At 41.6% G+C, this 17,420-nt stretch overlaps 1 protein-coding gene across 4 annotated transcripts in view; it reads left to right on the forward strand.

The window, feature by feature from the left end:
* CEP120 (centrosomal protein 120) overlaps nt 1–17,420 on the forward strand; it is a 91,396-nt gene that overhangs the window by 42,756 nt on the left and 31,220 nt on the right. For all 4 annotated transcript variants that reach the window (XM_069962646.1, XM_069962644.1, XM_069962648.1 and 1 more), the window contains exons 17-18: nt 5,822–5,944; nt 13,073–13,171. In XM_069962646.1, the coding sequence (XP_069818747.1) occupies nt 5,822–5,944; nt 13,073–13,171 (222 nt within the window). The remainder of the gene's footprint in view (nt 1–5,821; nt 5,945–13,072; nt 13,172–17,420) is intronic.

The raw sequence follows: 17,420 nt of genomic DNA on the forward strand, positions 1-17,420 counted from the left end.
TTTGGCAATTCCCAGGTGCGTTAATATCAAGTCTGATATAGAAATGGAGAATGGATTGGCAGTGTTTTGAGATGCCACTTTTCCTTCCGGTCCGTTACTCCTTTTTTTGTTTTGCCCTGTACATGCTCAGTAGAATGTAAATACAGTTTATGAATTAGAAGCCTATCTGACACAGGTGTCAAACTTGCGGCCCTCCAGCTGTTGTAAAACTACAGTGCCTATCGTCATTTGGACAGCCAAAGCTTTATACTTTTGTCATCTGTACCTGCCACTTGGTTATCAGTATAAGGTGTATGCTCTCTCGACTTTCCTCTGACAGATGATGTCAGTGGGGATAGGGATTGGGCATGATGGAAAATCGCTGCCCGGCCCCTTTTGTTCTTAGAGATAAGCCTTAGTCTGAACAGTATGGGTGCAGCTTAGCCCTGCCCTCCCCATAGAGCTCAGCCATGCCAAATGTCCCTGTTTTTGAAGAAGACGAGAGGGAACTGACTGAGTCAGTTATTGTAGCATCTATGAACTTTGCACGCGTAATTTGTTTACAGTCCCTTCCCTAAGCAAGATCTCTCAAAAACAGACAGACACCATACAGTATTTGACACAAATGTATAAAATATACTGCACTCCATAAAAAGTTTGTATGCTTCCAAAATCTACCTTTTTAAGAGTGCAAGTGTATAAAAATACAACCAAAATATGTATAGAATTTATCCATCCATTCCCTTCATCCATCTCTTCCTTGTTTGAACTTTATGAACATGTGTCTTTTTTTCCCACTGTACTAACCATGTAACTAAATATGAATACACACAACTAGGGCTGGGCGTTATGAACGATATGCAAAAATATCCTCATCAATTCGGATGACGATATAGATTTTCGGCATATCGTCATTTCGCGATACATGCCCACGGAGCGGTAGTGAATAAGCTTCTCACTTACCGCTTCGTGGTACCGCGCTGCAGGGCCTTCCGTTCACGCATCGTCAGCGAGCTAGCTGACGATGCGTGTGACGTCAGGTCTCTCCCAGTGCATGCTGGGAAGAAGACGCGGCCCGTCTCGCCTCGTGGACTCAATCAGCCAGCCCAGCAGGAAAGGTAAGTAGCAGAGGGGTCGGGGGTGCAGATGGCTATGGCATGGGGCTGATGATGGCCCTGGCTGCGGGGGACATGATGTGGCAATGGCATGGGGCTTGGCTGGCACATAGGGAAAGCTGATGATGGCATAGGGGAGGGGGGAGATGACTGGCACCGGGGGGGGGGGGGCTGATGACTGGCAACTGGGGGCTGATAACTGGCAAGGGGGGGGGGCTGATAACTGGCAAGGGGGGGGCTGATAACTGGCACAGAGGAGGACTGATAACTGGCACAGGGGAGGACTGATGACTGGCAAGGGGGGCTGATGACTGGCAAGGGGGGCTGATGACTGGCAAGGGGGGCTGATGATAAAGGGGTACTCCGGCGCTGATAAAAAAACAATCCATCATAAACATAGTTTTCACACTTGCCATCCTTCCTGAGTCTGTCTCTGTTTGAATTTCACGCTGTTTGCAGGTCCTTAAAGCTCCAGTTGGGGGCTTAATTTTTTTCTTCACGTCCTGGTTTGGACTTTCCCATGATGCACTTTGTCTACTTTGATGTCTAACTGGCTCTGTAAAGCTGTTAGATTGCTTACATCTTTCTCAGCAAATCAGAGCTAAGCAACCTCAGACATCTAACAAAAGGAGGCTGGCTTAACAGGGCTTAGACCCGACTCCCTCTTGATGATGTCATTGTCACAAAATGGCTGCCACAGAAAAGCCTTGGATCAACAGTCCTTAAGTAAGAATGAGTTTACTTTACTTCCTGGTGGGGGATTGAGGGGGAGAAATATAGGGAAGGGGGGCAGATAGGTGGTTAAAGAATATTACAAAGTTACTTAGAAAAGCTTTTCGCTGGAGTACAACTTTAACCCCTTAAGGTCAAAGCCAATTTTTGTTTTTGCACTTTTGCTTTTTCCACTTTATGTTCAAAAGTCCATAGCGCTTGCATTTTTTCACCTAGAGACCCACATGAGCCCTTATTTTTTGCGAAACCAATTGTACTTTGCAATGACAGGCATTATTTTTCCATAACATATGCTGCAAAACTGGAAAAAAAATCTTTTGCACTGTCAAATTGAAAAAAAAAAGGAATTTGTTTTGATTTCGGGGAGTTTTGCATTTACGCAAAACTGACTTGTTATGCATGTTCCTCAAGTCGATTACAACGATATGTAACATGTATAACTTTTATATTATCTGATGGCTTGTAAAAAATTCAAACCATTGTTAACAAATATATGTTCCTTAAAATCGCTCCATTCCCATGCTTATAACGCTTTTATCCTTTGGTCTATGGGGTAGTGTGAGGTGTCATTTTTTCCGCCATGACATGCACTTTCTATCGGTACCTTGATTGCGCATATGCGACTTTTTGATCACTTTTTATTACATTTTTTCTGGATTTGATGCGACCAAAAATGCGCAATTTTGCACTTTGGAATTTTTTGCACTTACGCCGTTCACAGTGCGAGATCAGGAATGGGATTAATTAATAGTTCGGGCAATTACGCGCGCGGCGATACTAAATATGTTTGTTTATTTATGTTTATAAAATGGGAAAAGGGGGGTGATTTGGACTTTTAATAGGGGAGGGGATTTTTTATTAATAAAAAAACATTTTTACTTTTATTTTTACTTTAACTGGAAGCCCCCTGGGGGACTTGTATATACACAGCACTGATCTCTCATAGAGATCAATGCTGTGTATATACACAGGAAAGATCGATTACATCGGTCATAGATTGCTTTGGCCTGCTGCAGGCCATAGCAATATATTGCCGAGCCGGGATCAGCGTCACTCCGACGCTGAGGCCTGGCACAGGCAGAAGAACGGAGATCCGTCCCACTAGACACCAGGGATGCACGGATCAAAGCCTCTAAGTGCAGCTGTCAGGTTTGACAGCAGCACTTAGAGGTTTAATTAGCCGTCGCGGCAAAGGGACCCGCGCCGGCTAATAGAGGCACTGCCCAGCTGCACATGTCAGCCGGGATCAGCGCCGTTCAGAGCGCGCTCTGAACACCCCCTGCGGCACCATGACGTATCAGATACATCATGAGTTGCTAAGGGGTTAAAGAGTCACTGTTTTTTTTTTTTTGTTTTTTTTTTGCAGAAATCAATAGTCCAGGTGATTTTAGGAAACTTTGTAATTGGGTTTATTAGGCAAATATGCTATTATCTGCATTCAAAAAGCCTTTTCCCAGGCCCCCCCCCCCCCACTCCTCTTTTCCATTCACTGCAAAATATTAGGAGAGGGGAGGGGGGAGGAGGGAGTTAGTCAGCAGCAGAGAACAAAGGATTACACAACATGGAGGTGGGTGACAGTGGTATTCAGAGGTCTGAGAGGTCAGTGCTGACTGGGTGAATAACTGTAGATTAACTCTTTGTTGTCCTGTTTTGGTGCCTCATCTTGTTCCATCCCTCCCCTCTCCATAAGCAAGCCATGAAGACAGGAGGGAGAGCTTTAAACCGTTTTTTTCATGATAAAAATGCATTTTTCTGTTAATAAACCCAATTACAAAGTTTCTTAAAATCGTCTGTACTATTGATTTCTGAATAAAACAAAATTAAATGACAGTGACACTTTAATGCAACCTTTCAGCAAAGATTATAAGCAATTGCATGAACATTTAAATATGTGGTTAAAATGCTCTCTCAAGACCCCTTACACTAGCAGAATGTACTGGGGTACCAACTGTAGGATATGGAGCTCATATGTGCCATACCTGTCTACATTGACAGGTGTTACAAGCAGCTCTTATTTCAACCAGTTATGTCTTTGCCTGGGTCTTAGGTCTCCACAACAGAGGTCTTGTGTCCAGATTTCAAGTCTGAGATGCAGAAAATAGTATCCAACACATATTGGATATATCAGTTCACTGAAGTGTCTGCTTGTTATGACATGTGGTGGCTATAAACAGCACTATGTTACTGCAGATTGAAGATTGTAGCTCAGCACCAGAAAAAGGAAGCCCTGGCCAGGCCTTATGCACACATTCAGTATTTTTTTTTTCTGGTCCTGAAATAACCCGTGAGAAATTGTGGATTGGACATCCATATTCCATCCGTATTTCCGTTTTTTTTTTACTACTCCTTGCTTTTCAATGTACTTCATCCATATTTTTTTGCGGAAATACTGATGCCAACATGTTACAATCCGTAACCAATTGATTTCAATGAGAGGATCCGCAAAAAAAAAATGGGTCCGCACCGGGTCCGCACTAGGACATGTCCTTTTTTTTTTTTTTTTTTTTTACGGATTGATTTTCATCCTTTTCTGCTACTGATCGTGTGAATAGCCCAATAGACTTCAATGTGCACTAACTCGGATACGGAAATATGGATCCGTAAATTACGGAACGTGTGAATAAAGAAGGTACATGAATTGTGATTTTATTTACAAAATTGTGATTTTATTTAGGTAAACAAAAAGGTGTTCAAGAGATGGTCATTGATGGACTTTAATTAGATTGTGTTAAAGGGGTTGTCCGGCGATAAAAAATTATTCACAGAATAACACACATTACAAAGTTATACAACTTTGTAATGTATGTTATGTCTGTGAATGGCCCCCTTCCCCGTGTTTCCCCCCACCCACGCTAGACCCGGAAGTGTGGTGCATTATACTCACCGCATCTCGTGTCGTCCACGGTCTCCGATCGTCAGCAGTGACGTCTTCTTCGGGAGGCCGGCGGATCTTCCCGAGTGCCGGCCACCCTCTGCAACGTCATCCGAAGCGCAGCCGCGATTGGCTGAGCATAACTGTGCTCAGCCAATCGCGGCTGATGACGCGGCCACGTCATCAGCTGCTCAGCCGCGATTGGCTGAGCACAGTTATGCTCAGCCAATCGCGGCTGAGCTTCGGATGACGCTGCAGAGGGCGGCCGGCACTCGGGAAGATCCGCTGGCATCCAGAAGAAGACGTCACTGCTGAGGATCGGAGACCGTGGTCGGCACGTGACAGGTAATGTATAGCGCACCACACTTCCGGGTACACGGGTGGGGGTGGTGGGACACGGGGAAGGGGGCCATTCACAGACATAACATACATTACAAAGTTGTATAACTTTGTAATGTGTGTTATTCTGTGAATAATTTTTAATCGCCGGACAACCCCTTTAATGGCCCTAAACCTATTTGATTATTTATTTTTTTGTTTTTGTTTTTTTCTCCTTTCTTATTTTTGCTTATGTGATGGAACCAAGCTAGACCCACATCTTTTATAGTAGCAAACACAGCTCATTGCAGTATGTACTTAGCAGGTGGAGACTGCTTTGTAAACTGCTTCTTTAAAGCTGCCTTTGGTCTACATTTGTAGTAGTCCTCAGTAAGGGAACGTTATAGTGAATATCTTTTGCCGGCAGTATATGTGATATACAGTATTTGAAGGGGAAAAAGTGCACAGTCAGACTGCCAGTGGTAAGATGATTTACTGGAGGGTGGTTTCTGCATTTTATCTCTTGTCTGTGTTTTTCTTGTGTCACTAGGAAATAAATAACTTTTCACTTTTGTTTCCTAAGTGCTTGTTTTAACATCTCTCATTTGTGTCTATTCGGCTGTTTTGTGAGCAGCTTTAATTTATGGTGGCAGTGCTATTTTGATATCTGTTTAATGTCTGTAAACATAGGGTTCATGGGCTGAGTACTGACATGTTCTATGTCCTCAGCTTGCTCCTTTAAGTAGCCAGTTAAATGTGTTTTTTTTTTTTTTTTTTAATCTGTGTCTATTTTTTTTACTTCTAGCTTCAGGAAGCAGAACATAAGTTAAAATTACTGGATAAGGAGTTTCAGCAGTATAAGGAACAGCAAAGCAGTAAACCAGAAATCCGATTACAGTCTGAGATCAATCTTCTCACACTAGAAAAGGTAACATTGACTTATTGATTTATGTATATTTTTATACCTTTTTCTTGTTTTCCTGGTATTTTGACAGGAAACTGTTTTTTGTAAGAATTTTTGGTCATTGTCAGTCGGCAGAGTTAAAGTTTTTATTAAAACATAGTATAGAGCTTGAGAAAGGCCCTCCTGTATTAAAGGGTTGAAACACAATGTCACAATAAATTTATAATCATACCTAATGGATTCCTTAATTTAGTATACCATGTGCTATCAAGAATGGTCTGATAGCGGTATCTGCCACATATCACCTGCGCTCATTCCTGAGAGGACAGCCCGTGTCTGTCCCGGTCCCGGTGGAGATTTACCTTTGCCTAGAACATAGTATGTAATACAGTGATCCCTCAACTTACAATGGCCTCAAGATACAATATTTTTAACATACAATGGTCCTATCTGGACCATCGTAACTTGAGACCAGAGACATACAATGCTATGGACAGTCAGGATCTGTAGCACATGTGAATAGATTATCAACCAATGAAAGTGACCATTTTACGGGTAGACCCCAGTGTTAGTGAGGTGCCAGCACTGGTTGGCTGTCTAGTAGTGATTCTCTGAGTATAATGTGATACTACATGTGCTGCTCTATACCTGGGCCAGTTTTCCATAGAATTTTGGTGTCTACATACAATGGTTTGAACATACAATGGTCGTCCTGGAACCAATTAATATTGTCTGTTAAGGGACCACTGTATTTCATTGTCTGTGGCCAATTGACATTTTCAATGTGGCTGGCTGGTTGCAAGGTTTTATTTATCAGTAGTTACTGGTTGTAAGGGCGTTCTTATTAAAGGCTACTTATCACTTTAACCCCTTAAGGTCAAAGCCAATTTTCGTTTTTGCGCTTTTGCTTATTCCATTTTAAGTTTAAAAGTCAACAGCGCTTGCATTTTTTCACCTAGAGACGTATATGAGCGCTTATTTTTTGCGAAACCAATTGTACTTTGTAATGACAGGCATTATTTTTCCATAACATATGCTGCGAAACCGGAAAAAAATCATTTGCGCTGTCAAATTGAAAAAAAAAACTAATTTGTTTTGATTTCGGGGAGTTTTGCATTTACGCCGTTCGTCCCATGGTGAAACTGACTTGTTATGCATGTTCCTCAAGTCGTTACGATTACTATGATATATAACATGTATAACTTTTATTGTATCTGATGGCCTGTAAAAAATTCAAATCGTTGTTAACAAATATACGTTCCTTAAAATCGCTCCATTCCCAGGCTTATAGCGCTTTTATCCTTTGGTCTATGGGGCTGTGTGAGGTGTCATTTTTTGCGCCATGATGCATTCATGCTGCAGGCCATAGCAATCTATTGCCGAGCCGGGATCAGCGTCATTCCGACGCTGAGGCCCGGCACGGGCAGAAGAACGGATCTACCCCCCGCGATCGCATTGCGGGGGGGAGATCCGACCCACTAGACACCAGGGATAGTGTGCATAAAGCACTTCAATGCAGCTGTCAGGTTTGACAGCTGCATTGAAGTGCTTAATTAGCCGGCGCGGCAACGGGACCCGCGCCGGCTAACAGAGGCACTGCCCGGCTGCACGTGTCAGCCGGGATCAGCGCCGTTCAGAGCGGGGTCCCGGCGGGACCCCACTCTGAACACCCCCCGCGGCACCATGACGTATCAGATACGTCATGGGTCGCTAAGGGGTTAAAAATCCTTTTGACATGTCATAGTGAAGATATGATTGGTGGGGGTCTGAGTGTTAAAGGGAACCCCCACCAATCTTACCTGTTAATAGCCCCTATAGCGCCTGATGCACTCAGGAGGAAGGTATGGGTCTTACCCTCCTACTTGGTGCCATTCCCGTGCTGTCATTTAACATCATTTTCATCCGGGAGCACTGCCCGACGCCCACAGTATCATCTGAACCGCCTACTCCATTCATAATCAATGGAGCTGGCAGGCCGAATTACACTGTGGAGGCGGTGCAGTGCTCCTAACCGTGCTCTCGGCCAAAGATTACACCGACTGACAGTGTCCCGGGCACTATAGGGGACTATCGGCAGGTTAGATTTATTTAACCTGCTGATAGTTCACCTTTTAGTGTTCATCATATTACACGACTCAAGCCACACTGTAAATGAGTGCCGATCTCAGCGTTTACAGAGCCTATTACACGCCTTGATATTTCTGAAGCCGTGGCTGCACAATTGCTGAGTTGTTTGTGCACCCTTTGCATTAATTGATCACATATCTGTAACCGAAAAATATGGCATAAGGATGTGCTATATGATAAAGACAAGCCAGTCAGATAGGTGTTGCAGATCAATGGGCTCATTTGGGCTCTACACTATAGATCTGCAGCACTTTCAGACTATTCACTATTCCTTCACCAGCATCCTGTGGCTACAGATCCTGGCCCATTACAGAGCACGATTGTTTGAGTGTCATAATATGCTAATAGATTTTGTGCTCTTAGCCCAACATACATAGGTAAATTTATTTCATTATTACCTATGTCTGTTTAAACACAAACCCCTATGGTGCGCCCTATTCTTATATTCTAGCCGTTATATAAAGACAAGCCAGTGGAATAATTGTGATGCTCTGGGCAATGTTCTGCTGGGAAACTGTCTGTCCTGAAATGTCAAATTCCCTAATTGCAGTGGCTATTCAGCAGGATACTGTACCCTGTCCCACAGCAAAAGTAATCCAGAGTGACAAATAGATCAAGGTGTTGACTTAGCCTCCAAATTGCCAAGATCTCAGTCAAATTGAGCATCTGTGATATCTGCAATTTACAGAGGAACCACCTCCATGTTGGGTATATGTGTGTTTGTTTTAAGAATAATTATTCTTGTAGTTAAAATTTATTTGACAAAAAGAAACAAAGTAAAATCCCTGGTAGGTATGACCACTTCCTGTTCCATTATACACTATTATGTTCTGTGTGGAAGACAGTTTATTTAAACTCCATAATGTAATAGTACGTTATGGTGATGGGTGTGGACCCAGGATCTTTGTCTACACCATATCCAGAAGATGCTGGCGGTAACTAATAGCCAACATCCTATTATAATGCCTGGGATCTGGAATAGCTCTGATCCCAGCTGTTTTAACCTCTTAAATGTTGGCGAAAATAGCAGTCATGGGTAATATTTGGTTGTTATGGCAGTTTGGGCAGCTTCATTGTGTCTGCCCTGTATTCCCTTTTAAAAGTTTTTCAGCGATCAAATCACACAGTCCTATAAGAAACTATCAAAGTTTGTTTAATAAAAAAAAACACAATTAGAACTGAAATTTAAAATATATATTTTTTATGTAATATACATCGCCTATAATGAAATATATTTCTTTCCCTATCTATGTATAACAATTTGGTATAGTGTATATACATATGTGGTATCTGTGTAAAATGTAGTTAATGACGTCATACAATGCACAAAATTTTTTTAATAGCTTGTCATACAATAAACAAGTCCTCATACAGCTATGGTGATGAAATAATAATATAGAGGTGGCTCTTAGAAGTCAGGGATTAACAAAAAGAAAAACAAATTACTGCATCCCAAAGGCAACGAGAGGGCCCTGTCCTTAATATGTGAAAGTGTCCCACATAATAGCCTGGCTCACAAACAGAAATGTGTTTTAAGTTCATCATTAGAACAAGGTTTCACCCTGATAACCTCTGTAGAAATACAGTGATTAAGAGATGCATTCCCAATAGAGTCTGGTTCTCAGACTCATTTTCTAGATGGCTGTGTCTCTCCATTTGTCTTAATGTTGCTGATTGTAACTTGGAAAAAACTGTATGCAATCACAGCGTGACTACTGCGTTTTGGCCACCAAAACCATAAGCCCAGTGAAATAAAGGTGCAGTGATTGAGACATCTGGTTTAGTATGTATTCAAACATCATCCGATGATTAGTTTTGGTATAAATAGTGCTCTATTTTGACTTTTTTCTTTACAGTTTTTATTTTGCTTCATTTGTTTGTTTTTTTTGTTGTTTTTTTTTTTAATTATTATTATTATTATTATTATTATTATTATTATGACTGTCAAAATTAATATTTTTATACTGCTTTTCAATTGCGGTTTTCATACCAATTACCAAGGTAGACAGGATCATAAAGAGAGGATGGATGGTCAGTTGTACTGCTGGAAACTGCAAGGGAGTATATTAAAGGGGAACTGTCAGCAAGTTAGATGAATCTAACCTGCTGATATGTCCTATTGCACAGGAGATGCTTAGGAGGAACGTTTGCCTCTGACCTTCCTCAGCACCGTTCCAGTGCAGTTAGTTGTGTCCGGTGAGACCATTAGGAGCACTGCCCGCCCGATAGCCCCGCCCCTTTCTAATGATAATAAAAGGGACGGGCTGGATCGGTGCTATGCGGGCGGGCAGTGCTCCTAACTTTATTAACGGACCTTCTCGCAATCTCCTGTACAATAGGGACATATAAGCAGGTTAGATTTGGCTGACCTGCTGATAGTTCCCCTTTAAGAAGACAAACTATAAATGTTAGGGAAACTGCATACACAAATCACATCTAAAGGTGAAGATGGCCATACCTCTTAAATTCCTGTTGGCCAAACCCTAATTTGACCAACAACTCTTCATCTTAATTCCTACATGCTTTGCTTGGCTCAACATGCATATGGTTTTATTGTGTGTTGGCTTATCTCTTGGCAAAACAAAAGGTAATGGGCATCATAATTCAGGATATCCAATCCCAAGAATATCTCCTTTCTTCCCTAACATCATCTGTTGGGAGTCGATAGGCACAAAACAAATCACACAGTTGGCTAGTTCTGTCCAAGTCAGGGTTTAGAGTCTATTTTTCTTGAATATGTATGGTCCATTCACATGTATTATATTGCAGCAGATTTCCTGCTGCAAATTTTGCAGTGAAATCCACTGTGATACTGATTACCATTAAAGTATATGACAAGTGCGAGCATGGAGTCCCTGGTCTTGTAAAATCTAAGTGTGCTGCTGCTGGTATAGTAAAAAAAAAAAAATTAAAAACCCCCAATAAGGTAGCCATACTTACCTGCTCCCCTGATGCCCTCTGGTTTCCGACAAAGCTAGGGACCAGAGCCAGAAGAGCAGTTGCTACGTGGCCGGATTGACATCCGTATCGGGAACACCAGGAGAGGGTAACCATCTCACGCTGTATTCCAGGGTAAGGTGGGTTCTGGCCCACTGCCAGGGCTAACACATTCTCTTTAACCATTCCCATTGAAACAATTGGACAATCTACATAGTTCAAAGATATGCTGGGTCCTACTGGTGAAGTGGCCTTTTTGTAGTTGATCTGACAAACAGATAAAAAGCCTTAGTCCCTCTTCCCTTTCATTAACTCAGAATCCCTAAAAGAGAAATGCATATTCTAAACCAAACATCATGGCAAAATGTTACATAGTGGTGACTCATGGGATACTCTGATCATGGACTGTGGAATAATGTGCAAAGTCATTTATTCTATTCCATGTTTGTTCAATGGGGTTGTAGGCTAAATCTCCTCTCTATGTAATGTCACGGCCCCTCACATATCCAACTTATAGTCACACTGTGTGCTCCCTGGTAACCTTCCTGCATTGTCATGTGAATTATTTGTCGCTCCAACCTATGATCTCCATACTGTTAATGCTGAGAAGTAATGCAGTAGTTCCCTTTCAGCATATGTTCTTTAATAACAAGTCAAGTGACTCGTCAAAGTCATGATTTTCATTATTTTGCGGTTTTCAGTGTTTTTCCACAATGTAAACAATGACAGATTTTAGTTGTATTGAACTCCTATATTACAAAACTACTTAATCATTCGTGTAACAGCTTTCAGTATAAACACAGTCTTCTAATCTTTTATAGAGAGTCGGTAACAGCACTGTTATTATTTGCCTTATACACACAAACACAGCCATTCATTTTCCCTTCCTTTATTGATATTAACTAGTCAACACAGCAGAGGGTTCATTTTTGAGCAGAGTTAGATATATAATTTATTTATTTTGGACCCAATTTCTTTTTGAAAGTGCGCGGTAAAGGAGGGCTGACATTTCTGTTTCTTTAAACTCGCTATCATTTTATTAAAATAAAGAGTAAAACCTTGTCTGCTGAGTGTTTTAGCCAACTTGTTTCTCTGTTTGAGACTGAGAAAGTACATTCCTAAAACAAGGCCAGGTTGGCTCACATTCAGTTATAACAGATCAGCTATGGCAAGTAAAAATAAGCATTTTGATACAGACTTTGTACCCGCCTCTGTCTACACCCCCTCCAACCAAATGCCTAACGTGAGTGACTGAAAATGCCTCACCAGACCTATGAGCTGTCGGCACATAATGTACAGAATTGCAGAAAGGGAACATACAACTTGTGATAGAGAAAAACTGTGGAATGTAGATTTTTTTTTTTATTCGTCTCATGACCTTTTTTAACTGGACATTTGTTTGAGTCACTGAGGCACTTATTGCATGTCCAGCTATGTCAGTAGCTTAGGCTTTTCACTGTATAAATCACAACTTTAAGTTAGATTCTTAAAGGAGAAGTCCAGCCATTTTGTTTTATTTGGCAACTAGCAGGGGGAAACTTTAATACGAAATCTCCATGTGCCTGCGCAGCTACACTGGCTTCGAGACCCCAGGAGGAAGGCATTTCACGACAAGTGGGCAAATGCCTTCCCGGCTGATGGTTTGCATGCTTAGCCTATCAGTGACTGCAGTGGTGTCCTGCCTCAGTCACTGATTGGCTGAGCTAACAGTCAATAAACTGAGTCGTGACATTGGCTGAGAGAGGATCCTGGAGCCACGATCCATCACTGGAAAGGTTCTATTTAAAGAACGTCAACCATCTTACAACTTTCCAACAGCTACTCGAGTTATTGTGTTGGACAACATCCTCACTTTTAAGATCATTGGGACAAATTAATGTGCTAAGTGATGAGTTGTTATGTCCCACAGAAGAGTGCGTATCCTGGGTATAGAGTAGGATGCATCATGTAAATGCAATCAAACTATGCGAGTAATTATGGTCATTTTACTTCACTGCAGTGGCTGCATCGTGCAAATTAGTATATTTTTTTTGTTTATTTTATTCACTTCTGGTACATATTTAATTTGAGACTTTCTATCGTCAATAGGTTGAACTTGAAAGGAAGTTGGAATCTACAACAAAATCTAAGTTGCACTATAAGCAGCAATGGGGAAGAGCACTGAAGGAACTAGCAAGAATAAAACAGGTGAGTGTTCTTGTGCTTAGCTCCCCCCCCCCCCCTAATTTATCCAGTCTACTTGATCCAGGGGTATGGGTTGAGGGGGGAGGGGTGTAGGGGGTTAAGGGAGGGGGGATAGAAAATGTTATGTATATTAACCCCTTAGCGTCCCATGACGTACCTGGTACATCATGGTGGCGAGGGGGGGGGGAGAAAAGGGGGAGTTCAGACCCCGCTCTGAACGGCACCGCTCCCGGCTGCAATCTGCAGTCGGGCAGTGCCTCTATTAGCCGGCGCGGGTCCTGTTGCCGCGCCGGCTAATTAAGCACTTCAATGCAGCTGTCAAACCTGAAAACTGCATTAAAGTGCTTAGTACTGCACGTCCCTGGTGTCTAGTCGGTCGGATCTCCACCCTGCGATGCGATCGTGGACGGGTGATCCGTTCTTCTGCCCGTGCCGGGGCTCGCGATGATGCTGATCCCGGCTCGGCAATAGATTGCTGTGGCCTGCAGCAGGCCACAGCAATCTATCACCAAGTACAATGATCTTTGCTGTGTATATACACAGCATTGATCGCTATGAGAGATCAATGCTGTTTATATACAAGTCCTCCAGGGGAACTTCAAGTAAAAATAAAAGTAAAAAAGTGTTTTTATTAATAAAAAATCCCCTCCCCAAATAAAAGTCCAAATCACCCCCCTTTTCCCATTTTATAAATATAAATAAACAAACATGTTTGGTATCGCCACGCGCGTAATCGCCCGAACTATTAAATTATCACATTCCTGATCTCGCATGGTAAGTGCAAAAAAAATCCAAAGTGCAAAATTGCCCATTTTTGGTCGCATCAAATCCAGAAAAAATGTAATAAAAAGTGATCAAAAAGTCGCATAAGCGCAATCAAGATACCGATAGAAAGTAAACATGACACCTCACACAGCCCCATAGACCAAAGGATAAAAGCGCTATAAGCCTGGGAATAGTGACTTTAAGGAACATATATTTGTTAACAATGGTTCAAATTTTTACAGGTCATCAGATAAAAGAAAAGTTATACATGTTATATATCGTTTTAATCGTACCGACTTGAGGAACATGCATGACATATCAGTTTTACCCCAGCGTTTACGGCGTAGAAACAAATACCCTCCAAATAAAAGAAATGAGTTGGTTTTGTTTTTTTTGTTTTTTTTCAATTTCACCACACATTAAATATTTTTCTGGTTTCGCAGTGTACTTTATGCAAAAATTCAGCCTGTCTTTGCAAAGTACAATTAGTGGCGCAAAAAATAAGGGCTCATGTGGGTTTCTAGGTAAAAAAAAATGCAAGTGCTATGGCCTTTTAAACACTTCCTGGATAACATGGTGATGTCACGACCTGATTCCCAGAGCTGTGCGGGCTGTGGCTGCTGGAGAGGATGATGGCAGGGGGACACTGAGGGACACAGGGCACTGGAGGGACACTGAGCATCCCTCTGCCGTCATCCTCTCCAGCAGCCACAGCCCGCACAGCTCTGGAAGTCGGGTCGTGACATCACCATTTTATCCAGGAAGTGAAGCCTTGATGCAGTAGTAAGTGCAGGGTAAAGCACTGTATAAGCATTTCCCGTAATAAGTAATAAGTGTATATTGGGGATTTGTATAACTTTTGGGGGGCAATACAATACTTTAATAAACATTTTCGCTGAACTTCTCCTTTAATGATGAAGTCTTATTTTTTTGTTTGTTTTTCCGTGGTCGCCTTTCTAGTGGTATACCCTTTTAATTTTTCCATTGAGGACCATATGAGGGCTTATTTTTTGTGTGGGCAGATTAACAAAACAGTAGAATCGCAGTGTGTTTTTATTTTTTTTACCGCTTTCACTGTGCAGGCTGAATAATAAAATAAAGATATTGTTCAGGTCATAATGAACACAGAGATATTTATTTAGAAAAATGGAAGTGAGTAAAGTATTTTATTTTATGGGTGAAATTATTTAGTGCTATTTTTTTTTTTTTTTTACTTTTTATTTCATGTCCCACAGACACTTTTACAGTGATCCTTAGATCACAACTATAATACACTACACTAGTTATCTAGGGCAGTGTATTACAGCTTCTTTTGATCCTGTCAGCAACATGCTTACAGACCCTGTACCCAGCTGTGCTGCAGAAACAGCTGGGTACACAGGCATCCATAGCAGCCCTGGGGGCCTTCACAATAACAATCAGACCAAAGATAACATCTTCTAGAAGCCAATGGTAGGTATACAGCACTGTATAACCTTTACATGTTGTGGTCACAAACTGATTGCAGCATGTGAAGAGTTAATCTATCCTCCATTCCTTATAGGTACAGTGGGGGCAGCTAAGCTCCTGCACAGGGACCCGCAACATCTTTTCTCTCCTCATCTTCACGATGGCACCACAGGAGTTAACTTGTTCCCTAGGGACAGGAAAAGCACAAACACGAGAGGTTAAAAGCCCCACCCCTTCCGACAATCACCAGTGCTTTTCCTGTCCCTTCGGGAAGGCAGGAGAGGTGGGGGATCCGTCTTGGAGAAGAGGAGACCCCCGAAGAATATTTTAAAGTATATCTTGCCTCTTAGCCGGGTCGATCGGGGTCCGTCCTCCTTCCTCCCTGGGAGCGGCTGTGGATCGGTGATCCGGGGTATCGGGATGGTCCGGTCTGTTCCAGCCCGGTGTGAGCGGTCTGCGTGGGGTCCTGACCCTGATTCCGTCTGCTCCCCGGGCCCACCGTTAAAAGGCATTGACCTAAAATAGGGACCCCCCATCACCGTCGTAAAAGGGTGTATCGACTGTCATTAGGAGGTTAATGAGCATGAAGGGTAATTTTTGAGACCTCTCATGCTGCAGTATTGTGTAATTTGCCAAGAATCCCAAAGTGTGTAAACACCCATAGTTTTTAGATAACCACTGCTTTCATAATGTAGCAGGGGATTTCTGGCCAAGTTGGAGTGCATTTTACTCGCCCATTGATGTAGATCGAAGGGTGATATTCAGAAGTAGCTGGGACTGTTTGATGATTTTATATCCTTGTTAGAAATCCCAGCACTCTTCTGTCTGGCACATATGCTTTCACACATTTATTTCTGCAAGTAAGAAAATGCTTTCTTCAAACAATATATCTAGCGAATAATTATTACCACACTTGGAAAGCTGCCCGTGCCAGTCATTTGTTACACCTAAGCGCTGTACATGTCTTTCCATAATACAAACCCTAATGCAAATTAGATGTTGGACTTGATATCTTATTGTTAATAAATGTTAAAGACAAAGCCCAACTGGTAAGCGGCTTAGACGGCTGGCTTGTGCGAGTGCCCAGTGCCAGCAAGGAGTGAGTAATGATTTCCATTACTAACGTGCGCCTGTGCTAAGTCCGTTTAGTGAATTATTGTAAGACTTAGCCTAAAGAGTAAACATTTGGAAAAGCTGCCTTCTTTGTGATTTGAGAGATCCCTTTCTGCATTTTGTTCATTAAAAAAATAATAAATCTTGACTTATTACCATCACTCGAGCATTTTTTTTCTCTTTAACTGTAGCCTGTGTTTTGTATGGATTTAATGTTAATCACACCAGAATGTGTCACAGGCTGTTAATGAAGCTTAGAGGTTTACGTCTAAAAGAACAGAAGACTAAAATATAAAGTGTACCTTTTAGCACATAGCCATATAGTATATGTTCACACTATGTAACTGTGCGGCTGTATTTTTTATGCGGCTGTAAATGTGCGGATAAAACTACGGCCGTGGGAAAAAATAGACATTCGGCTCAAAACATACGGTCATTTACTTGGAAATCTGGTTCAACTAAAAATAAAATCTTAAGAAAGTGATGCAAACACCTCTGGATGCATCTGGGAAAGCAGTGAACACAGTTTACATGAATCGCTATTACCGGGGTTTGCGATCCTCTGCACTAATGCCGATGTCTCTCATGGTTAATCTATTAAAATAATAAAACACATTTTCGTTGTAATAAAGTGCCTTTCGTTGTTCAATAATTAAATTTAAAGGAATCCATCATTTTGCAATTAAATATACTGTTAAAAAAAATAGATATATAAATAAATGTATATTTATATATATATATATTTATTTTTTAACAGTATATTTAATTGCACAATGATGGATTCGTTAGAATTAAATTATTGAACAACGAAACTGAATTTATTTCATCCAAAATGTGTTTTATTAATTAAATATTAATTAGTACAGGAAGCTCCATAAGCCGTTAATTCATATTCCCGGTAATAGAGCATTCTGTACTAATCATC

The sequence above is a fragment of the Dendropsophus ebraccatus genome, chromosome 3 (assembly GCF_027789765.1).
Source record: "Dendropsophus ebraccatus isolate aDenEbr1 chromosome 3, aDenEbr1.pat, whole genome shotgun sequence".
Lineage (NCBI taxonomy): Eukaryota > Metazoa > Chordata > Amphibia > Anura > Hylidae > Dendropsophus > Dendropsophus ebraccatus.